The 24,968-nt window shown below is 31.5% G+C and overlaps 1 protein-coding gene across 4 annotated transcripts in view; it reads right to left on the reverse strand.

Annotated features, from left to right (window-relative positions):
• The window catches only part of LOC130896644 (RUN and FYVE domain-containing protein 2), a 30,375-nt gene extending 7,678 nt beyond the window's left edge, over nucleotides 1-22,697 (reverse strand). For 2 of the 4 annotated variants that reach the window (XM_057804858.1, XM_057804860.1), the window contains exons 1-7: nucleotides 22,436-22,697; nucleotides 15,275-15,453; nucleotides 15,065-15,174; nucleotides 11,704-11,911; nucleotides 3,413-3,573; nucleotides 2,434-2,746; nucleotides 403-543 (exon numbers count right to left, since the gene is read on the reverse strand). In XM_057804858.1, coding sequence (XP_057660841.1) covers nucleotides 403-543; nucleotides 2,434-2,746; nucleotides 3,413-3,573; nucleotides 11,704-11,911; nucleotides 15,065-15,174; nucleotides 15,275-15,453; nucleotides 22,436-22,601 — 1,278 coding nt within the window. In that variant the 5' untranslated portion in view covers nucleotides 22,602-22,697. Of the gene's footprint in view, nucleotides 1-402; nucleotides 544-2,433; nucleotides 2,747-3,412; nucleotides 3,574-11,703; nucleotides 11,912-15,064; nucleotides 15,175-15,274; nucleotides 15,454-19,090; nucleotides 19,759-22,435 lie in introns of those variants that run through there. The other 2 variants (XM_057804857.1, XM_057804859.1) reach the window with 2 other exon arrangements.
• Nucleotides 22,698-24,968: the final 2,271 nt, after the last annotated feature.

Here is a 24,968-nt window from a genome sequence, read left to right on the forward strand (position 1 = left end):
AAAAGACTTAAGCTCTAAGGAAGTAGTTTTTGTAGCGATTTCAAAGACAACTTTATGCCTTCAAAATATTCACGTTTGTAAAAAAGAAAAAAAAAACATTTCAACCTTGACGATAGTGAATTAAAGCTCTCAAACAAACAGTGACATGACATTTATAAGACAGAACTTAAGCTCCTCCAGTACCTCTAGTGGCAAATTCTAATATGGTAACCCACATTACATTATGGGAAATACCCTTAATTAATTAAAAGAAAGTGACAAGGACACTAGGAGTGTCTAATTAACGCTCGCAAACACCTTTTTCTCAAGCCCCATTCTCCAAAACAGTCAAATTATTTTTTAACTGAACAAACATAAATATTTAAAAAAAAAGATGTTTAGATACTATGTCACGATAGTTACCTGAAGTTTCTTGTACATTTCTAGGTTAATCAATTTTATGTCGTCCAACTGTCTTCGTAAAGAAATTATTGTATCTTGTTTTTCATGGATATCTTTTTCCAGTAATTTCATAGCTACTTCCATTTCTGCTTTCATACACATCTGCAAAATAAATACATACAAATAGCAAGTTCAGTTTGAAGGATACTATAGAACTTTACACTATGTCAAGACAAAATATTACCACATTATCACATTAAAAAAGGAATAAACCATCAAAAATTTGAATAGAAATAGTGTATAAGAGTACCAAATGTGTTGAAGCAGAGTAGTTTCGAATGTGAATAAGTGAATTTGGCAAACATGAAGTACTTAGTATCTTAAAGTGATATTTCTCTGTAAGACGGTTCAAAACTAAAGTAGGCAACTGAACCTCAGATAAATTTCCTATTACAACTGGAGTATCCCATGATAGTATTTTGCAAACATTGCACTACTTTTATATAGCTGACATAGCTGACCTACCAGTGCCTGCAGAGACAACCATTGGAACATCCGTCAATAATAATACTAGTAATCTATGAGAATCCAAAAACCCTTCAAACATCCAACCAACAAGACCAAATCCAACTATGGTTAAAGAAAAAAGATAAGATAAATGCTAGCAAGTCTCAATGTGTGGGTTATATAATAACAAGGGAATAGTGTCCACAAATCAAACTGAACAATATGGAACTACATAAAACAGGAAGTACAAAAAACCTCGGCCTACATTTAGCTTCCAGATTTGCGTGGATGAAAACGAAAACAAATTGATCTAAAAGTTAAGGAGATAAGATCTAACTTAACATTTGCAAACAAGATCTTACTATATAAAATTAACATCAAACCAATATGGCTATAATGCAATTAAACTAGTCGAAAATTCGTCGTATGCTCACCAACGCACTCACTTATTTGGTATATGTGCTACGCTCAAAGACCGAAAAGGCCTATGGCCTTTTAAAACAGCCACAACGCGTTTTGTGCGCCTTGTGTTTGTCAGAACGAGTTATGGCTATTCTAATATAGCCAGAACCCGAATGAAATTATTTTAGATTTAGAAGACGTCAGCTCACGTAATATAATGCTGCTTATTAATAACTATTAGCTATATGGATATAAAACATATATAAAAACGTTGTCATTAAACATTTATTCAAATAATGAGTGTTATACTACTTTGTTACCAAATGATTATTAATAAGCAGCATTATATTACATGAGCTGACGTCTTCTAAATCTAAAATAATTTAATTCGGGTTTTGGCCATATCAGATCAGCGAGAACGCGGTTTTGGCAAACGCAAGGCACACAGAACGCGTTGTGGCTGTTTTATACGGCCACTGGCCGTTTTCGGTCTTTGAACATATATAAAATATATACTATTTGTGAGAAATGTCCTCAAAATTCGAAGTACCCAATACTACAAAAGAATATAAAATCACTCAAGCGTCCTATTACAATCACTACTTCAAACAAATGAAAGTTAGGAAGAATCTATCAGTGGACGCAATCTTGAAATGCCAATGCAGATTATTTCATGGAATATTGTAACTCTGATTTCTGGTTGTACTAAATAAAAAATTGCTAATATAGACTGACATGAATATGTAATACTGAAAAAATAACACAAAACCTTACTTTCAGCACTACAAACAGACATAAACATATAATTTTAAACCAAGGTCCTTATTACCTTTAATGTCAGGTAAAATAGGAAGAACAAATGGAAATACATGTACGTGAGAAAAACAACTCTAAATTCACTATTCCCAACAACGATGATAAAGAGAATAAAGGGAAATATAATGGATTGAGTAGAGTACTATTGTTTATGTTTCAATTAACGTTAGAGATCAATTAACTTTCCAGAAGTGAATAAACCTAATGTGAGCAGAAAAGTGATCATATTGATAAATAATTTGAATCAGTTCCACTTATTCTAATTAACTGAAGCATTTGCAATCAGATAATAATAATTTATTATTGTAGTATTATTTTTATACTTACTTGCATTTCTAGTTCATGATCAGCCTCTTGTCTGAGTTTTCTTTCTTCTTCTAATCTCTGTTTCAATTCTTCCACTTCGCTACCGACCAGTTTATTTGCTTCTTTTTGTTCCTTTTCCTCTACTTTTGTTATTTGAACTCCACTTGCTCCCATTGTATATCCTTCAGATTCTATACCTAAATCTTGTCTTAGCTGTCTATTTTCCTCATACAAGGCTAAAAGATTGTTTTTAGCTATAGCCAAATCTTCTTTCATTAGTGCATTTGTTGTGGTAAGAGATTCGACTTTCACTTGTAGATTTGCTACGGTTGCACTAAATTAAAAAAATAAACATAAACACTATTTTAAACTGATAGTTTAACAGAATAAACAGAATAAAAAATACTTTTTGTGTTTTAGTTGTGGATATTGAAAAACTATTGCAAACTTAACGATGTGAAGAAATCAATGGATTATGTACTGGACATTTTTTTCCTAAACGCAAATTACAGATACTGAATGTGATTTTATATGCTCATATAAATATTTATTATATTTATAAATAGTATAATTTATCTAAAAGTTTGGTCTAAACAAGCTAGCGCCCATGGAATGTGACACTGATAAATTAGTTTTCTAAGCATACTACAAATAAAGCTCTACCCTCAAACTTTGTACAATTCATAAGTCTGTAGTGCTAAATCATTTATTATTCGTTAAAAATTGTCAGTTGACATATCGTCAAAAGGTCCTAGTTCCCTTAGAAAAAATTTTATATAAAAGTAAATTAGTCTAGTATAGTATCTGTAGCTTCTGTTTAGTAGAAGAACGCCTTGTATAAGAATTAGAGCTTGAAGAAAAGAATGAAATGGAAGGAGAGAAATCAAGAGAGTAAAAAATAATATTAGTAGAATTTAATTTGATATCCTTTTTTCAATATCAATGCTTTCTGAAAAATGATATAAATTTATAGTTAAAAAAATCAAAAGTCAATACCTACTTTAAATGCCTGTTGAGTTCTTCTATATAATTCTTTTGATCCAAAACTGTGATCATTGCGTCACCTTGTTCTTCATTACTGGAATCTGTTGAAACATGACTAGAAGATCTGAGATATAATGAAAAATCGATGACCCCTTGAGGACAATCCAAGTCCTCTTCCTAAAAAGAGATTCAAAGCATGTTTTAGATGAAAAAAAAACTTTTAAATTGAAAAAGAAATTGTTATATTTTGGTACATGATTTAGAGATTACACCTAAAAATAATAATTAACTCACAGCAAAATAGGATATCTTTTACCAAATGTCTATTCCTTATCTGTACGTATTACCAGATATCAAAGATAATATTAAAGACTTAGTGATAAACATAGAGTCAAAAACAGACAAATGACTTATATTAATAAGTTTAGAAGCTGGTGATATGTTAATACATTTGAGCTGTATACTGGAAGAATTTACACAAAATTCTGACATTAATATAATAATAGACAGTTTACTGAACTGACGCAAGGTCAAGTTAATTCTTTATATTTCATTTAGATAGGTTATCCAGCATAAATAGAAATCAAGCTGGCAGACATGATGCAAACAATTTCATATTGATGGTGTATTGGTGATTTTGGTTCTTGTTTCATAATCAATGTGCTGCATATAAACATTACTGAAACAATAATGCCTCAATATTTCATTAAATATTTTTGTATGCTATGTTTCATTTGAAAATATATACTTTTTTTGGTCTTAGTAATAAATACTGTTAAGTTTATTATTATAATAAATTATTATTGACCTGCATTTCATTCGAGTAAGTGCTTTTAAGGACCAAATGCATAGCATGTTGAACAAAGACACCTCATTCGAAGTGGTAATTAATGAACGCCAATCATGAGTCAACAAAAATCTTCCTCAAGCTGGAAATGTACCTCTCTGATACACAGGCGGGTCGAAGCTAGCAAAATCACACATCATTTTTCAGGTAGAATTGCTACCAATAATCAAATGTACTCTGGAGTGTTTGCATACATTCTCTCAGATAACCAAGCGGTCTTGAAGGACCTGAAAGCTATTGAGTGCACATCCAAACTAGTGCGGGAGATTAAACAAACTCTAAAAGCACTACCTAACAAAAACAAAGTAACCCTAATAAGGCATCCAAGCCACCTGGATATACCAGGAAATGAGGAAGCAGATATTCTTGCCAAAAAAGGGGCAACGACTCCATAACTTGGACCAGAACCCTACCAGAAACATCACGAGATGCCACATTAATAATGAACTGAACGAATGGCTAAAGAAGACAATCCAAGAGATGCATAACCATATCATTATACTAAGAAGTCTGAAAAACTTCTCATGATGACCAGAAACGACATGAAACTGGTGGTCGGTCTTCTGACATTTCTGCTCTGTCAGATACCACCTTGAGACGATGGGCATGGCATAGAAAGACAAGAGTAGATTTTGATAGTAGGCCATGGAAATATCTACTCTGCGAATGTCCTACCCATTTCGCTAAAAAGCTTCAGTACCCTGAAAATAGGCTTCTTTGGAAGGAGTCCATATGTTTTGGAAGAACAATAATATGTAGAGTATTGTACAAAATATTTTCTAGATATAGGTGCAGAGAGAGCTTAAAACGACTTCCCAAAACAATCTAAAAGTGCATTTATAATTTTATATTAATGTTAATATACATATATATATATATATATATATATATAATAATAATAATATATGCGGCTTAAGGCACAATTTCAGTAAAAAAGATACAAAAATTTGTTTACATATACTTATTTAACCCAATCGCTACAGAGCGGCATAGTGAATAACTCGCCGCAAGCGGTTTTTATTTTATTAATAAAAAATTATTTCTTCAATTTTGATATTTCATTATTTGCTAAAGTTAAACCAATAGTAACATGATTTTAGGGTTTTTTATGCTTAGCATACACGCGTGCCAGCAGCATCTGGCACAAAATTTGTTGCCCAGTGCACACTGACACGCGTCTTTGGCATAAAATTTTTTTTTGTTGAACTTAAATATTCATTCTCGATGAAACAGAAAAAAAGCAAACATTTAGAATGAATGAAGTTATAAATATAATAAAACAAAAAAAAATACAATTCCAAGCGAAACAAACAAGAGTAACGAAAAAATATTTATGTACCTTTCACGCGGCATGAAAAACAGGAAAACACTTAACACAAAGACCAGGCTCTCCAGGATATTTACTACAGTGACATATGGTCATTGACAATTTTAACTCTCTCTCTCTCTCTCTCTTCTAGCCGTTTTCTATCCTTTGGATATAGGCCTCTCTCATATTTTTCCAGTTTTCCCTGTTCTGTGCCACTTGGTACCAGTTAAGTCCGGCTGTTCTCTTGATATCATCATACCATCTTTGTTGTGGTCTGCCGGTGCTTCTTTTCTCCCCCCAAGGTCTCCATCTTGTTATTTTTCCGCTCCAGTTGGTGTTATTTCGAGCAACATGTCCGGCCCAGTTCCATTTAAGACTACCTATTCGCCTCACTATGTCCTCGATTTTGGTTCTATTTCTTATCCACTCATTGGTTTTATGGTCTTTAAGCGTTATTCCTATCATTTTCCGTTCTATTGATCTTTGATGTACCTTTAATTTATTCAAGATTTTCTTTGTTAGGACCCATGTTTCACATCCGTGGGTTGTTACTGGGAGAATGCATTCCATGTAAACCTTGGTTTTTAGTTTGAGGGGTAGGTTGGAGTTGAAGACGTGTCGCATCTTCCCGTAGGCCGCCCATCCTAGATGTATTCTGTGGTTAATTTCAAGTTCTTGATTGGTTTTACCCAATGTTAATTCTTGACCTAGGTAGATATAAGAGTTCACTTTCTTTATCTGTTGTCCTCGCACATTTATACTCTCTTTGTTTGTCCGTTGGTTTGTCATGAATTTGGTTTTAGAAATGTTCATTTCTAGGCCTACTTTTCTTGCTTCTTGTTGTAGTTCTATAAGCATGTATTCTAATTCTTCACTGTTTGGGGCAAAAATGGCAATGTCATCGGCAAATCTTAGGTTACTTAGTTTTTCTCCCGATATATCAATTCCTCTGTCTTCCCAATGTAGGCTCTTAAAAACGTCTTCTAGCACCAGTGTAAACAATTTGGGTGACACAATGTCTCCTTGTCTAACGCCTCTTTTAATTATGATTTCCTCAGTGTCTTCATATAGCCTTACTTTCATTTTTGAGTTATCATTTAGTGTCTGTATAATGTCAATATATCGTTGGTCTATTCTTGCATTTTTCATTGACCTGATAATTGCCCAATTATGGCAATTATCAGGGCAATTATCAGGACAATTTTAACACTGGGAACAAACCCGACATTTAAATTTTGTGTTCTACCTCTCTGACTCTGGGGGTTTCCGTGTTAGTTATTTTCTGCTATCCCTCCAATATTGCAATTCTAGTCATATAAGGACATTTTTCGATCCAAATACTTCAACTCCGCCTGTAGTGGTGATGGGTGGATTGAGTGCTCATCATCACTGCTGTCCGGATAAAGGAGGAGGATTGTAGCGGTAGGCTAGCTCCCTATCCTACGTAAAAATACATAACTTGCTAAAAACTCCAATAGTCAACCTCGTAAACCAGGATAAATCTGAAGAAATAGATTGAAAAAATTCGTTTTTTTCCGAAAAAGGGAAATAATGATAAGTATAGAAAAACCAAACAACAGAAAAACTATCGAAAGTACCTTCACCATTATCATCAGAGCTTTCCTTAAATCCTGAATGATGGGGTCAAAATTATCATCGTCCGACGATAAATTATATTCTAAATCTGAGTCCCACAATTTCAACATTGTTAATAATTCCTCATCCAAATTGTACCCACTAAAAAAATCAAGAACAAAATTTTCTGACGTATCTGGTCTTCACAACATGCTACGAACTAAAATATGGTTCGAAAATACTACAAAACACGTGCCTTAAAAGCGAGTTTTTTATAATCATAATAATTTTTCCGTGTGTTTTTTTGATACGTCCCGTATAAAATATTTTTCCATGTTGCAACGCCGCAACGTCATAAGCATATTTTTCCTATAGCTCGTTTGACCATATACACCCCTGCGTTTTTGTTCTTTGATACAACCTTCAAATAATGGCTTCGCTAATCATATACCTACATCTCGTCGAAACTTGTATCGAGCCATAACGATGTAGTTGGTAAGGTTATCGAAGTGCTTAATTTCTAATACTTAGATCGGAGGTTCGAATCCTGTATCAAACGAAATTTTTATTAAATAAGCCATTTGCTCTTAGTCCAAAAGAGAATTACAAACAAACTCGCATACCCACATACAGGTGAAGCTAATAAAAGTGTGTTAATACAACAACTCAGCTTGGCCATTTTGTACAAGTGGACCCATGGCACACATGTAATGTGTGCCAAGCGCACTGAAAGGGTTAATGGCATAAACTATTATAAAATCTGTGCTAAGAAGCCATAACTTAATATATCGAGTTTGACTAACTTTACAGTAGAGCGATTTTATGATTAAATATCTGTTAAATCTCAACATCAAAGAACAATTTGTAGCTAATACTATTTCGAAAGGTTAAATACTGAATATTGGGAGTTATAAAGTATGAAAGTGAAACATGGCACAATATTGGAGTCATGTAAGATTATTGAACATAACAGGTTTTGCCACCTTTTGCTCTGCCATGTTTTTTTAACTAGTGCTAATAACACTTCAACCAAAAAAAGAATAAAACTTGTGATTTTTGAAAATATCTACATTTTTAAGTTTGATATCAATATAATTGTAACAAAAATATCCATAAATACACTTTGTTTATAGTTAAAATAAGTAGTTACAACAAGAAGTGAAACTGAACAGGATTTCTTGGTATCCAAAACAAAAAAAGCTACTGAACTAGGAGTTTGCTTGAGTTTCAATCTCTGAGTCGTCCTATGCATTGCTTAGCTCATCGAGCTCCAACGCTTTTGAGGTTGTTGGCAGCTTTTTGTAAAAATTATGGAACTTCTTATCTATTAAGGTTAATAACGATAGCAGATCCTTCCTTTTCAAAGGATTTACTCCAAGACTACTGACAAATGAGTTATATACTTGAAGATTTTTTGCACAGATCTTCCGACCTTTTCTGTCGCGAATAAGATTTAGGGTTCAAAATGGAGTAAATGGATTCAGATCATATTTGAAATGGATGACTCCAAATTCCTTCGTGTATCTTAACCATTTTATTTTTAGTCATTCGACTGGAGTTTTTTCCGTATCGTGATTACGATGCACTAAAATGTTATTCTTAGCTAAAAGAGATGAAAACGCTTTGAAATCTGTTAGGTCCATCTCGATCACATTAAACCTTTTTTACCAAGGACAAACTGACACCAATCATGAGGAACCATAATCTTAAAATTTTTTTCATCAACATTCGACGATCCTGATGATCCAAGTCTTTTTTTGCTTGTTCAATGCGAGCATGATCACTGTCGCATTCAAGGCGGGTGTGCCCTGGTAGAAGAAACTTTTGATCAATAACATTGAGATTGTCATTTTTTGCCAAAGCATACATAAACATAACTTCCCTATTAATATTCCTATTCTGGCCACCACATGTGTCTGAGTACGTAATTACGTGCTCTACGTTTGCTGGTAACTCTAGAAGCTTTTTTAACATACAAGATGCAATCTGATCTGATCCTCTTTCTCCTTGAAGCTCACTCCACAGTCCATATACAGCAGTCTGATGAATCTTTCTCTCGTGAACAATCACGAATAGTTAAGTTGCACATAGTTAACAGTCTTTTGAAATACGCAATGTAGGTTGTGAAGTATGGCATATTTAGTGTTTTTTGCATGTTCTTTGTCTTCGAGTTTACGATCATAAGCCTCTGGTGCCTCTAGAACGTGAACATTATGGCTGGCATTGATAACATCACGGTCAGCTGTAATGGTATCATGTCTTTTAAATACATTAAATTCATCACAAGTTTTGCACGTGTAAATAAATCAATAAGTCTTTGAACTTATAGCCTTTTGTGTCATATCCAAACGACTTATCGTACCCGTTTTTCTACTCGCCACTGTAAGTACTCTGTGTACATTATTTTGATACTTAAATGACTAGGAAAAATATCTTTTCTGATGAGTTATCTCGTCTAGCGTAATGACTTTCTTGTCTTGGGTAGTTGTCTATGAAATGATGAATACAATATATCTCTTCATCAGACGTTTTGTTAGCTGTCGTTTGTTTGCCCCTCATACCAACATCAATAACACCATAGTGAGAAGCTCTTTTCTTTTCTATTAATATGTCCAATTTCCCTCTGCTTACTCCATACGCACCCATGAACATTAGTTTACAAACATTAATTGTTTTATTCTCAATAATAATATTATAACGAACATTCACAAGCCTGTCGTGAGTTAGAGTTACCTCTTCCTTTTGCACTATACTTTGATACAGAAATTTCCATTTTTTCACACAAAGTTTGGTCCCTTACTTTACTTGGCAGAGAATAAAAGTTTTTAAATATTTCATGTTGTACTTCCGGTGTTACAATCTCAAAACATTTTTTCTTCTAACAACGTTTCACAGTTTCACATGAACACAATGGGACCGTGAACTTCACCTTTTCTACTTTTGCAAGCCATACTGTGATCTTTTTTATTTTTTTCGTGCTCACGCGCTCTAACCCCTTACATTCTTTTGGGTTTAGAAGGAGCAGACTTAGTTGTTGAGGTTTTACGTGCTTTCTTTTTGCTACTCATGCTGATCTGCATCTTGTAATTGAGATAAGTCCAAAAATAAGTTGCTGTCGGAAATCATTAGTTTACTGCTAGCTATATCAAATTCGTTATCAATCACAACTTCATCTGAAAAATAAATATAAAAATAGTAAAAGTTGTCATTTTTTGCATAAATCATACACAACCTTCAGTATCACTTTCTGATCGTGACGTTTCCTGCTTTTGTACGAGATGATAAAATAGCTTTCTTTTCCTAGAATGGTTTTCAAGCTTTGGAGTCCATTGTGGGTCTGCAACTGGGTCATCACTGTTTTTATCGAAACTGTCCTACAATGATACAAAAATGTTAGTTTTGATTAACTTTTTTATTAGCTTTAGCGAAATTAAGTCTATATTACACTATTGAAACTACAGATTATAAAATTGTAATATTTACTTGGGGTTCACATGTTACGGTTAGGCAACTAGTTGAAGGTTTACACATCAATGAATCATCAGGAATAGATGCTATACCAGGAGCTGAAATTTGTTCATTAAACGAACAGTTATTATTAGTAACTGTAACTTCACGTTCAATGGAATCACGTAAATCACACTATAGGAGATTATCTATATGTTCCAAAATGTCCAAACAGATCACTTCGAGTATTACATATTTTATTACACACTTTGTTTTCAACTAAAAGACACAATTGCAAATTATATTACACACACCTAACCTCAAAAAACCTCAATATTGCAAGTTGGCAAAACACGATAAGACAATATATCACAGTTTGCCTAGTGGCGTTACTCTAGTTTATTTATCCTATAGAATAGAGGATATTTTTAAAGAAGGCATAACATGATATATCAACATATCAAGTTATTCTTTCTTTAATAGACAAAAATAAGCCGATATTTAAAAGTGGAAAAATTAGATACGTTGACATTTCAAATGTTGACATCTTAAAAATTTGTTATTCTGAACTATTTGGTCAGAGCCCTGCCTGGGTATGTCTACTTATCAAGTTATTACCTCGTCTGTAATGTGAACTTTGGACATACGTTCTATATTCGCCATTATAAGGAATTTGACTTATCAAGTAAAACCATCTTGTAGATCTCGTGAAGACGGACACACTGGTGTCGAAAACTTAAACCCGATAAAAAGTCGACATCAAGTTACGGCTTCTTATCACAGAAATAATATCTAAAATTTCGCGCCAATAAAAAATTCAAATTTGTTACTACTTTGTAACAGATCTCAAATAAGTGGTTAGGGTTTATATCACCATCCCCCCAAATGGCACCAATTTAGTCAGAAAAAAGTATGTGGTACAGTTTTATATTCTTCTACTCAAAATTGAAAAATATCAATTACTCGAATTTTGTAAGGATAGAAGCTTAGTATAACCACTAAACTCCCTTTAAATATGAAACAGAAAAAGAATTTCCTTAGAATTTTTTTAGTTACAAGCACATTACTGATCGAATGGATTATTGGAAAAATGAACTAACTAACTTTAATTTTCAAACAAATACCTTACCTTAACACACAGATTACAGTCGATTACATTTAAACCAACTAGAAGTCCAATAATAATAATAGCTTCATCACTTAACATTAAAGCATCAGGTTCAAAATATTCTGCTAACGCCTCATCTTTATGATCTACTAGAACTTTTAAATAGTCTGCTAACTTTTTCTGCATCAATGCTAGTCTCAACCAAGCTCTTGCTCGACCCATATGTGTTCTAAAAGAAAATAAGATTGGTGGAATGATTTTTAAAGGATTAAATGAAGCCAATAATATAACTACTGGAAAATCTATAAAAATTACATAACGAAGAATTATAAATGGCCAAATAAGATTTTAAAAAAATTCAGGGTAACCCAAGAACTATTGTTTTTTCAAATGCATTTGTTAACTTAGGCCCTTTCTGACAATATCAAGCAGTGAGCCATAAGGCAGGAATTGCAACTGCTGCAAAATGGTCACAGGAACATAGGACTTAGAACCCAAAATGATGAATCTGGGAAAACAACCTTAGATAAATTGTAAAGGGCGGCCTACCTTGCGATAACAGGCGCGACACGGTCATGTCCAACAGCAGCACTAATGTCATTTTAGACCTGACTAGACCAGCCCGGCGAACTGACTGAGTACCTCAGCATTGTAAATATATTCATCAGATAGAAGAGCAGCCCTACAAGCAGTTGACTCTTATAAAATGAAGTCAAAGCTAGTAGGATGGAAGCAAACAATCAAGTTACTACTCTTTTGTGGGTACATACAATTACTTTCATAGGACCACAATCTTTCATAGTTTTCCCAAAAGGCCATTAAGTCATGGTTATGACTTAAGTTATTCTTTCATTGAACAAAGACGAGTTAAGGAGAGTTACTGATATGCTTTCTGGACACTGTCTAGTGAACTACCATCTGAAGAGCATTAGAGAAACTGTAAGGAACCAAAGGAAACCGCCGAACACCTGTTCTGAATACAATCAAAATTTGTAAAAATACATTTCATGGATCACTCCAAACAAAAGAAACCTAGAAAAATGTATTTGCAAGACCAAAAGTTATAATTATTAAATAAAAATTATTACAGTAGTTTTATTTCAGTACATTATGGTTTTCACTATATGTTGCAGTATTTTTTATGGAAGAGGTTATAGTGTTAATTTGTTACTGTATTTTTATATCAAGTAAAAACAAACCTAATCTGTTAAATGAAAAGAAATATAAGAAAAACTTATTCACACTGCTATTTATAGGATCACTTTGCATCTATATTGATAAATCAAAAGAGGTATGACATATTTATGTGTAATAACAAAGGAATAAAAGATTTTTTGATATAATCGAAAAACGAGAAGAGAATTAAATAAAAATAAATTTTCAAGGGTGACTCTTTTATTAAAAATAATAATAATTTAGTAGTCAAACTCAACTGCACAACTAGAAAAAGGTTTTAAACCCATTAGTAGTAGATGTTCCTGTCCAATACAAACAAGCATGAACTCTGAATATAATTTACAACAAAGCAAATACAAAAAAAAATTTGAAAGAAATGAACCAATATTAACAAAGTATAGTTTTTAGCTTCATAAATGTAGTAACTATGTTACATATGAAATGATAGCGGCGGTTAGTAGCAAAAAACCGTTATGATCCTAAGCAAGTTGAAAGCTTTAGATTATTAAGATATAAAATAAAAATATAACAGTAGTCATGAAAATCGTACAATCACAATTACTAGCGTTTCTCTGTCTAAATAAGAAAAGATTATTTTCTTTACTATTAGGGATAATAAGAATATAGCAAAAAACATTTTTCGTTTAATGGGATATTTGAGGGAGATAGAAAACAAACTTAGAACAAAACCTAGAAATATCAAATACATGGAACTCTATTTACATGAAAAAATTCAAAGAAGAAGTAGACCAAACTTACATCATGGCTGACTGGAAGAAACAAAAAATACAAATTTGGAAGAAATCAGCTTTGAATTCAAAGAAACAATACGGATAATTAAAATCAACAAAGCGAGCGGAGCAGATAAGATAGATCCAGAAATGGTCAAATATCCGGGAGAAGAAACAAGACATGGGTATGGGAGACAATGAAAGAAGCTTGTAGGTCAGAAACAATATCACAAGAATGGAAGGAAAAAATTGCTAGTTAAAATCCACAAAAAGGAGAACGAACAAAATGAGAGAACTACAGACCAATATGCCTAGCTTCAGTGTTCTATAAGATATACACTATGATAATAGAAAGAAGACTAAAAGAAGAAGTAGATAAGAAACTGGAAGAAAAAAAGCAGAATACTGAAAAGGAAGACAAGAATAATAGATAATATTTTCATACTAAGAAATATAACAGTAGGACGTTACAAAAAAAAAAGAAACAGCACTTAACGTTCATAGACTTAAGAGCAACATTCGACTCAATCCAAAGAAACATCATGTGGAAGTTATGAAATAAATTAAAAATACCAAAAAAAATAATACCTATCACAAAAAGCGTATAAAATAAAAGGGAAAGTACAACTGAATGGATAAAGATCAGAAGGCTTTATGATAGTAAAAAGGATAAAACAAGGGGACAGTCTAATCCCACTCTTGTTCATATTAATAATGGATGAAATACTCAACATGATGCCAATAAACTTTGAAACTTACTATATTCAGACGACATCGTAATTATGGCAGAAAATCACAGAAAGATGGAAGTACTCACAAAAATTTGGATAAAAGAGATAGAGATAGTAAATGGAAATTAACATAGAAAATACAAAAAAATTATAATGAACGAGGAAATAGAAAATTGAGCGTATACAATATAATAATAGTTCCATCACTGACATATGGAAGTGAAACGTGGATAACCAACAATAAAATGGTGAGGTAAATGGAGTCGAGATAAAGTACCTACGAAAAATAGAAGGAAGAACTAGGATGGATAATATAAATATAGAATTATAAGAAACAACTTACAACAAGAAATAATCAAAGAAAAAATAAATAAGTGAATTTTAAACTGGTTTGGATATTGAACAAGAATAGAACAAGAGATTAACAAAACGAATATGGAAAGCATGAACTATAAGGAGAAGGGGCCCAAAAAAACATGGAACAAGCAAATAGCAAATCTAGGAAAATAAAGATAGCAGAAAATAAATGAAATTATGATACTGGCACAGAACAGAAAAAGATAGATAAATGGGTAAATTGATAATAAATACATTTCAAACACCTTAGAGAGAACAAAAGGAAAAATGAGAAAAAGGGAGAGATAGTAGTAATACTTAGTAGATAGGGCGCAAAAACACTATTATACGAATTACTAGAATATATAAACAAAGAAAATTATTGGGGTTTCAAAATCAGTGTTTTACCTAACTGTTGGTAAATCTCTAACACTGGCTGTAATATCTTGTGCTTCTGGGGCATATTTCTCTACCATTTGTAAAATGTCCCATAACTCCTTTTTAGGACCCAGTAAGCCCTGAAAATAAAAAAAATTATAAAAACATTGGTGATTATATTTGAATAATTTGAACAGTCATTATTTAGGTAAACAATGATTGTTAAAATATCGTACTCACCTTCTTGGGTCTGAGTCCATGACGAAGTACATGTTCTAAAACAATAAAGAAATGTTGTAGGGGCATATGATCTGAATCCAACATTCTTCCATATCTAAGAGACTGTTCTATTAGTTCTTTGACAACTAATTTACTTATGTTCACTAAGTTGCTTCTTTCTATGACAACTGGGTCTCGGCCTAAAAAATAGATATTAGAGCATAAGCAACATACAAAAATTTTCCAAAGTATTTGGAAAAGCTACAAATACTGTATATGAAATTTAAACAAGCTTTTGATAGTACAAACAGAGAAACACTAAAACATTAGGGTACCAAGTGAAAGGGAAGACTAATAAACATGACGATAGAGCGATCAGCAGCAAGAGTAATGATAGGAGAGCAAATAAAGGAATTTAGAGATAAATAACTTTTATTGATGTTATTGCATAAAAGGCCATCAATCGAAGTCTTCTAACCAATTAAATAAAATTAAATTAAATTTTGAGCTAGATGAAGCTGCTGGTTCAAAGTGAGCTATTATAACAAAACTGATACAAATTCTAGCTTAAGCAGATGATAGAAGCAAGAAGGTAAAATATTCAACATTGTTTATTTACATTAAAAAATATTTTTTTCTACATTTTCTCTGCGATTACGTTGGAAATTTAAGTTTGCACATTAATGCATAATTAATCTAGGATGCACCGGCATTTTTTAAAACTAATAATTAAAGTAGGCTTTGCGAACTGTCTAAATATCGAACATTCGAAAAAACTTCAACAATCGTATTATAAAAAGGACCACGGTATAAACACTTTTTTTAGGCAGTCTAACAGTGTTTTTCATAGTTTTTAGAGATCCATATTGTACAGTTTTATGTTTGACAGACGTATTTGTTTATGAAAAGTTAGTGAAAACATTAAGTCTGGAAGAGAAAATTGAGATTGTGCTAATAGTGGGTGATAATTATAAAACATTTCGAGAAACAGCAGACATTTTTATATTCGTTCAAAACAAACTTGTGGTGCGGAATGTATAAAAATCAAATAATTGGACCTTTTTTATCCGAGAAACCTTGAATGCTGATAGTTATTTGTGCTTTTTAAACAATAAAATAAATGATTTTCTTGACAACCTTCCCTTACTTGAACGTCAGCAGATATGGTTCAGGCAGGATGGTGTCCCATGTCACAGCAATTAGATGTACGTCGATACATTGAGAATATTTTCAATGGAAGGGTTTTTCATCGTTTTTCAGAAATTCCTTGGCCTCCGCGGCCTCCAGATTTAACCCCACACGATTTTTTCTTGTGGGGCTACTTAAAGCAAAAAGTTTACCTTCAAAAGCCATTTCCAGATGTTGGTCATTTAGAGAGAATAATTGCAGAAGAGAATTTTGTAATAGATTTGTTACATGTATGAACAGAAATGGAGGATATGTGGAGGCATTAGTAAATTGAAGATAGGATTATTCATTAGTATTTATTGTAACAAAGTAAATTATGCATACAAACTTCATTTAAATGCATCGTTAGAATGTTACAAACTAATGATGAAGCAACTTAAAGGTTATCAGTGTTCCATAAAAATTAAGAGATAATTGTTTATTTAGAATTGTTTAATCAAATTTATAATTAATAAATGCAATAAAAATATAATTAAATTTCCAAAGTAATCGCAGAGAAAATGTAGAAAAAAATAGTTTTTTAATGTAAATAAACAATGTTAAATATTTGAAAGCTATTTTTAATTCTAAATATCGTATACGACTGAAAAAATTTAACATCTGATGATTGAATTTTAGGTTTTGGACCACGCAGAACTTTTTATAAAGAATAACTTTTTTTCGTAAAATTAATAATAAAAAAGTTATGTCCCATATGCCGCCAACTTACGTGGACACACTGTATTTAATGAATCTAATATAGTCCGGTCAAATTAGACCAAAAAAACAAGAGTGAAGCTACATAAATTCCCATCAAGCTGAAAATCAGTAAAATTGTTTAAAATACAATTTTATCATGAAAATACCTTAGACCAAAATAGTAGATCATAAAATTATCTACAAAAAAACCTAAAACTTAAAAAGTTATAATGTTTCAGATTTACTGTCGTATTTAATGGCTATAATGATTGCATGAGAACTACCAAAGCTGCAGAACTTTAGCAGCATCTTCGTCAATTGATATTTTATTTGATGAACTTATGACAGTTCCAACCAGTCAACAGAAATTTCTTACAAATACTCACAAGTCTCAGTTCATTTCAATGTTGTAAGAAAAATTTATTGCTGAAAATATATTGGTGAAACCATTAAATACGACAACTTTTTGAATCATTATATCTCAGAAACAGTAGCTTGTAGGAAAAAAAGTATTAATACGTTTTTGGTAGATAATTTTATGATCTACAATATTAGTATAAGGTATTTTTATGATAAAACTAAGTTTTGCTGAAAATTGCGAAACTCATTTTTTGATCTTTGACCATGAATAAAATTATTTCCATACACGGAATTGATTGGGAACATTCAAATTCTATGTTCAATTGTATTTTAAACAATTTTACTGATTTCCGGCTTGATGGGAATTTATGTAACTTCGAATGTCTAAATTGACAGGATTATTACATTATTTGAACAGATTCTGGCCAAAATGGAAATACCAAAACCAATAAAAACAGAAATATATAATAAAGTGCCATATTGATACTGACATTTGGAACAAGTTTAAAAATTGCCATATTAACAAACCAGCAAAATACAAAGTCCGGAAATGAGATTACTAATAATAAAAGAAATACTATAAAAGAAGAAATAAAGTTATAAGAGAAAATTTGAACTTAAAAAGCAATGCGAACGTACAAAAACAAAAAAGGAAGAGTGTGGAGGAGCTGGGCAGAAGAAATAAAGATGTCAGGGGAAGAATGAGGAAAAAATGCCAAGAATAAATCAAAAGACACAGGAAAGAATAGGAACAGCTGTAAAAAAAAGGTCTCAAAAATGGCTCAACTCCAACAAGTCTTACACCTAACCTGAGAAGGTAGAAAGGCATCAGGATAGGGTAAGTAAATATTATATTGTTGGAAACTATAATTAGATTCTCAAATTGTAGAGTTATGTGATGATCTGATGATAAGGTACTATAAGAAAGGTCATCTCAAAATCCAAAATAATTTTCATAGGAACATCTTTTTAATGTTGAAGTTTTGAAACTAGGGCGAATTTGTTATTTCATTTAAAACTCACTTACATTCTTATAACTTGAATCCTTCCAGTTGAAGGATTAGATACAAACTTGAATAATATGAGAAAATGGGAGAAAATGCAATTTGTCTATCGATTTGAAATATGGAAGGGAATGACAAATTTTGCAAAATAATAAAAATACTAATTTACATTGATGGTTGAAATATTGCTTTTTTTACAAATACTGCAAATAAATAAAACCTGCTGTTTACAAGAATGTACTTATGTACTAACAAAGTTGTCAATATGTGATTGAAAGTTTATCTAAATGATAATTTCCATAGCATGTGATAAATATTAAGTAAATTATTTTATTCTGCACATCCTGCAACAAGTTTACTTATCTGTATAAAATTGTTGTCATGTTTTTAGTTTTGATAATTCTTATTCTCTATTTTCAAATATTTTGGTAATTTTCATCTAACTGATAAAACTGATTAGTAGCTTTTCGTAACAAAAATTTTTTTACAAATAATTCATTTGTAAATTATTTGTTTATCAACAATTGAATTGCAATGCAATGAATCGACAAAGGATGAGTCACGTTTTGTAAAATCGCATCTATATTTAAAGAAATCAAAATCATACCAAACGGATGTACGGGAATTTCGGGTGAAGGAGTCGAGAGAGCTTTAGTGATTGACTCCTGCATATTAAATTCTACATCCTGAAGTTCCTTCAAACACAACCATTCTCCATCAACAGATACCCGAAAATTACACAAATAGATAGTGTCTTGGGCCCCTGCCATTTCTTGCTCCATGGCATTGGAGCCCGCTTCAGCAGGTAGCTCTTGAACTTTCATTTGAACTTTTTAAAATATTTACCCAATCAAAACAATACTTTCAGAAAACAATTGAGTCAACATTCTCAGCACACCGCACTCGTTAAAGTAGAGACTTTGAAATAAAAATTATTGATTTCTGGGGCAGAGTTCTGGGAATGTCTTGAATGAGATGGATCAATAAGCATTGTACAGAGGTTCCATCTAGTGTTAAAGTCAGAAAATGTTGAATGTCTTTTATGATAAAATCTATACACACATCAAGATTACATTTAATAATCAGAAGGATAGTAACATTTTGGAAAAAAAACATCTGTTAATTTTGTTTATGTTGCAGAAATTTACATAAAAAATTGTATTATACAGGGTGTTTCTAAATTAATGCGTTAAATTCAGGAGGTGATTGCTCTTAAGGTCTAGCCATGGGGATTTTCCCAACATTTCTGTTACATTATACGGGGGTGAAATTAGCAACCCTTACTGTGTTTCACATCAAATTTTTTTTCAAGATGAAGTTTTATGAAATTAAATTTTAACATAAAATCCTTGTTTTATTTGAAAATATTTTTTATTATTGAATTTGTTTCCCAAAACCAATATCTTTAAAAAAATAAACACCATAATTTATAATTTTTTTAATAAATTGAGTGGAAAATGGTAAAGATGTAAAATTTGATATTATTCATAATAAATGCTGGAAATAATCACCTATAGCCAAAATGCAGTAACGCAACCTACGTGTCATGGATTGCTGCACACGTTCAGAAAAAAAATAAGAACTCAATTTTAGTCATCACCTTTTAAAGGTGATATCTCGGAAAGGGGAGGGCTGGGGAAATGTTATTATAGGATAGACCCATCTTAATTTCATACGAGCAATCACCTCCTGAATTTTGTCGTATAAATTTGGAAGAACCCTGTATATACAGGGTGTAAATTATTAGTAAGATAATTCACCAATGTAATACCAAAGAATATAGTATACATTATGTTCATCATGTCAAAAAATGAGAGAGATATGTCTACAGAATAAATGCTGAAACTGATATGAAGTTCAATGTAAACATGATCTAGTACACTAGCAGTCAAAAGTTTTTACTCACCCTATAGTTGGCATGATATGCAACAAATAAGAGCAATATTATCGATTAAGGTATTTATTTTCTAAACAACATATATAGATAAGAATATAGTAGAATAAAACTATAGTCTGTAATTTTTACATATTTAAATTTTTGATTCAATTGATGTAGCTCCTTTTGCTTTTATTATTTTGGTGCACGATTTTGGCATTCTCTGTAACAATTTCGAGAAATAATCATCTATAACCATCTATTTGGTTCCTTTCAATTGTTAAAATATTACAAAGATCTGAAGTAGAAAAGATACTGCTTTCTGACTTCTGTGTTCAATTTGTCCCACTCAATCGGGTTGAGGTTGGGCGACTGTGACGGCAAAATCATTACTTTCAGTATCTTCTTCCATTCCAATTCTTTTAAATCTCTTAAATTTTTACGAGGTCTCCAGTCGCCTTTCCACAACATACTCCAAAATCACCGAGTCTCCACCAAGCATGGATGTAACATCTGTTCTTCCTTTGCTGTGCACATACATTCTTCTCTTAGACCCAAAAACATCACTTATCACTCCATAAAACTCTTAATTTTATTTAGACGTCTTAAAAGAGGTTTATTCACTGCTACTCTTCCAATAATGCCAGCTTCTCACAATCTCTTTTTCACTGAAGAAGTACTCAAGGGCAGATTGCTAGATTCACTGAACTGAGCTGCTATCTTTAGGCCCGTGAATCGTCAATTACGTTTACTGATCAATAAAATAAGTTTATCTTCAGTAGTTAAATTGTTTTGAGGCCGCCCTGAAAGTTTTCTATCACCAAAGCTCCTGGTGGATGCATACGTTATAGTCCACGGTACATCGTGGTATTTATAATTCTGGAGCAGTGATATGGTTACTTTTGCCTAGACTAAGAACACTTACGTTTAATGCACGAGTTTCAACCGAATTCCATTTTAAAACAAGTCTGAATTTGCAATAACAACAACAATTCTTATATGAACTTCACAAAAAGATGTCTTGGAACAAAAAGTATAAATCTTAACACGTTCTTGCATTCCACAGGACTAACTCGGACTTATCTACGTCAAAAACAGTGAAGAAATAATTCACAGTTAAAAAATGATAAGCAAATCAAGCAGTTATTTGCAAGTTTTAACTTGTCACACTCACTGAAAATCTAAACATGCCCTGGTATAAAGTAAACAAATAAGACACTATTATTTTTGGTTTGTAAAACACCTTATTTTTGGTTTGTAAAACACAGTTGATTGACAATATGAAAGAGAAATTCATTAAATATTATTGAAACTAGAAAAAAGGAAAGTTTTCCCAAAAATGTTGGAGTACTAGAAAGCTCTGATATTGTATGATATCCTTATTGTTTATTAACTGTTCCTGTCATAACTGCAGTTTTAATATGGATTTCTCTCAATTTTGAGACACAAAAATATACTTGTAACAAAATTTTTTATCCAATAATTTTACTTTAATGTCATTTTAATATTAATTTTGGGGAATAATTGACTAGCGTGTGACTAGTGTTATTAAACTTATGCATACATGAATATAACTAACCATAAACTTGTTAACAGTATTGAATAAAAGGTATTAGTCTTTTATGATAAACCATTAAACCAAACTAATATCTCAAGCTGTTTCAAAGTTACCAGATTTATTCAACTCAAAAATTTGTTGTTTAAAATCGAATTTATTATGATACCTATATAATAATTACTATTCATTGATTGGCTCAATAATTAAGTTTGTATCCTAAGTAAAATAATCAAAGACAACAAAAACTGTTATGATAGACCTATAGCATTCTGACCTTAAGTCAAAAGATCATATTTACGATCTTTTGACTTAAGTAGAATAATAATGGAACTTAATATCTATATAATTAGACAAGTCACATCTAACCTTACCTCAATTTGTTTTATTAATAAAGGTTATTTCTACTGTTGGTAGGTATACCTATTTACAATTGTTAATAAATAACATGAACCTGGCAAATATGGAGAAAATACGCATGAATTGATAATATTGGGAATGTTCATTTACATTATACAGACCTTTGAATTTGACTCCTATCTTTTTTTCAGGCTTAGATACCAATAGGCTGGTCCACACAAAATTATTTACAGATGAAACTGAGGGTGATCTAGATGCAATATCATTGTTTTCTATCCTAAATAAATTGTTATTTGTTGGCAAATCTTCACTACCAGCAGCAGCCATTTTTGTTTACATTAACTTATTGTTCAATGATTTAATACTAAATAACAACCCTGTTATGTCAAATATCCCATATGGTAGATAAAGCATGTGTTTCTGATCATGCGTACTTCTCTATTAATTTATTTCTTTTACGAGATCTATAACGTAACTTTCTACAAAAGCATAACTGTACTGTACGTTCACAGATGTCGCAAACATATGTCTTGAGTTTTTAATCAAATAAAAATATTTTAGTTATATGATATCATTTAATTTTCAAGTCAAACAACTCGGGAATTGAATAAACTATTAATTAATAAAATTATCAAGACTATTTTTAGGAAATACTAGGCTTACAATTAGCTGCAATTATAGTATGTAATAGCAGCATATTACAACATTGACCTTACCTTTGGTGTATATCATACCAAGCATTAATTTCCGTAGCATTACCAACCACATGTGATATAAATGAAGTTCTGAAAACTTATAAAAATTTTGTTTTTTGCAATACAATCGGGTCAAAGACATTGAGCACTTATAAGATCAAGTATCAGAATAAAAAAATAATAATTTATGAGTCCATTAATTACATGAGATCAAAATCGTCCGAGAAAATCTCAACAAATCTCATTGGAATCATAATCGAAACGCTAACGTTAAAAAAATATTAATAAATGAAAATAATCAATTTGCCGATAATATAGAGGGTGCCTTATAAATGGGACTGGGCAATTATCAAAAAATATAATCGATTATCGATTATATAAAATAATCGATTCTTTTCTATTAATCGAAAATAATGAAAAATAATCGTTTTATCTAAAATAATCGATCAATCCAAAATAATCGATAAATCGGAAATAATCGATTAATCGAAAATAATCAATTTATAATAAAGCTTCAAAAGAACGATTGTGGTTTGATTCCAACAAAAAACAAGAAAAAGAGCGAGTATACCACTAGGAACATACATTATGGTTTGATTCTCAATAAAAACAAACCAAATAATGAACCTACAGAAGATATTTGGAAATAAGATTCTGATATTGAATTATGTTGAAATAATTATTCAGAAAATAAATTTTTTAATCGTTAAATTGATTATTATATTATTTGATTATTTTAACGATTGTACGAAAAATAGTGTGTATGCCATATCCGCGAAACTTTTTAACGACCTCAAGATTATCTTGCTTAGGCAAGCGGTCTCGGCGATAACTGTTCTTTCGGTACGTTAAAAAGGTATTTCGCGGCCTAAGCATACAAATAACTATTTCAGTCTTTCACTTTGTAATAAAGCCACTTAAAAACTCTCTTTTAAATTCGATTAAACTATACCAAAACCATTATGCATTTTTGAGAATGAAAATAGGCAAGAAACATTGTATTTTATAAAACCAAATTCTCACAGGATGTTGTCCACAAGCTCCACCTTACACAACGATCTCTTTTGTATATTATTAATTAAAAGTGATAATTTGTCACTAACTCTTAATGGGTCTGTTTCAAAATAAACTGTTTAGTCTTAAATTTAGGCTTGCAACTAAAAGCAAAACAAAAAATTATTATCTTGGTAGATGTTTATTATAAATTTTTAGGAATGTTAACAAACGTCTTATTCATAGTTAAAAAAACAAGCTGGTCAATATGATCTCCAGTTAGTGACGCTCTTAGGTCAGTTACTATTTGGCCTCTTTTGCTAAATACTCTCTTAGATGGAACACTGGAAGCTTGAATACAGAGAAACTTTTTTGCACATTGTGAAAGAAAAGGAAATACATGTGCGTTATATTCCCACCATATCCGTGTATCTTCTTCAACTTCAATGACTGGTATATTCATATATTGTTCGATTTCATTTTTAATTTTTACATTTAAACTCACAGCATTACTACCTTCAACAGTTTTCATAGATTTAAAAATTGATGAAAGTCCTCTTTTCTTTTTTCCTGATGACGCAGCTCTGTTCTTAGAAACTGGAATTATTTCTAATTCGCTACTAAGTTGTAATATTATATATTCAATTATCTGGTTTTCTGCAGAACTAAAAAAGGATCCTTTAAAACGTGGGTCCATGAAGGTGGCAGTCTGCAATAGTTTATGAGTTTTCTCGTTGTTTTCATATTTGTTTTTAAGTGTGTTTAAAATTAATGAAGCTATTTCCCTTTTTAGTTCTACAATGTCTTCATCAATTCCATTTTCATCGTATTCATCTACCAATGTTCTACCTAATTCCAAAGAAATAGGTAGAATGGTAGATCCAGTTACATAATTTTCTCCAGACAGAGTTTCTGAAATGTTTTGAATTGGAGTTAGTAATTCCAGGATAACATTCAGGAGTTTCAAATCGTCAGCGTTTAGTATCAGCTTTTTGTAATGTCCATT

The sequence above is a fragment of the Diorhabda carinulata genome, chromosome 7 (genome assembly GCF_026250575.1).
Source record: "Diorhabda carinulata isolate Delta chromosome 7, icDioCari1.1, whole genome shotgun sequence".
In the NCBI taxonomy this organism is placed as follows: domain Eukaryota; kingdom Metazoa; phylum Arthropoda; class Insecta; order Coleoptera; family Chrysomelidae; genus Diorhabda; species Diorhabda carinulata.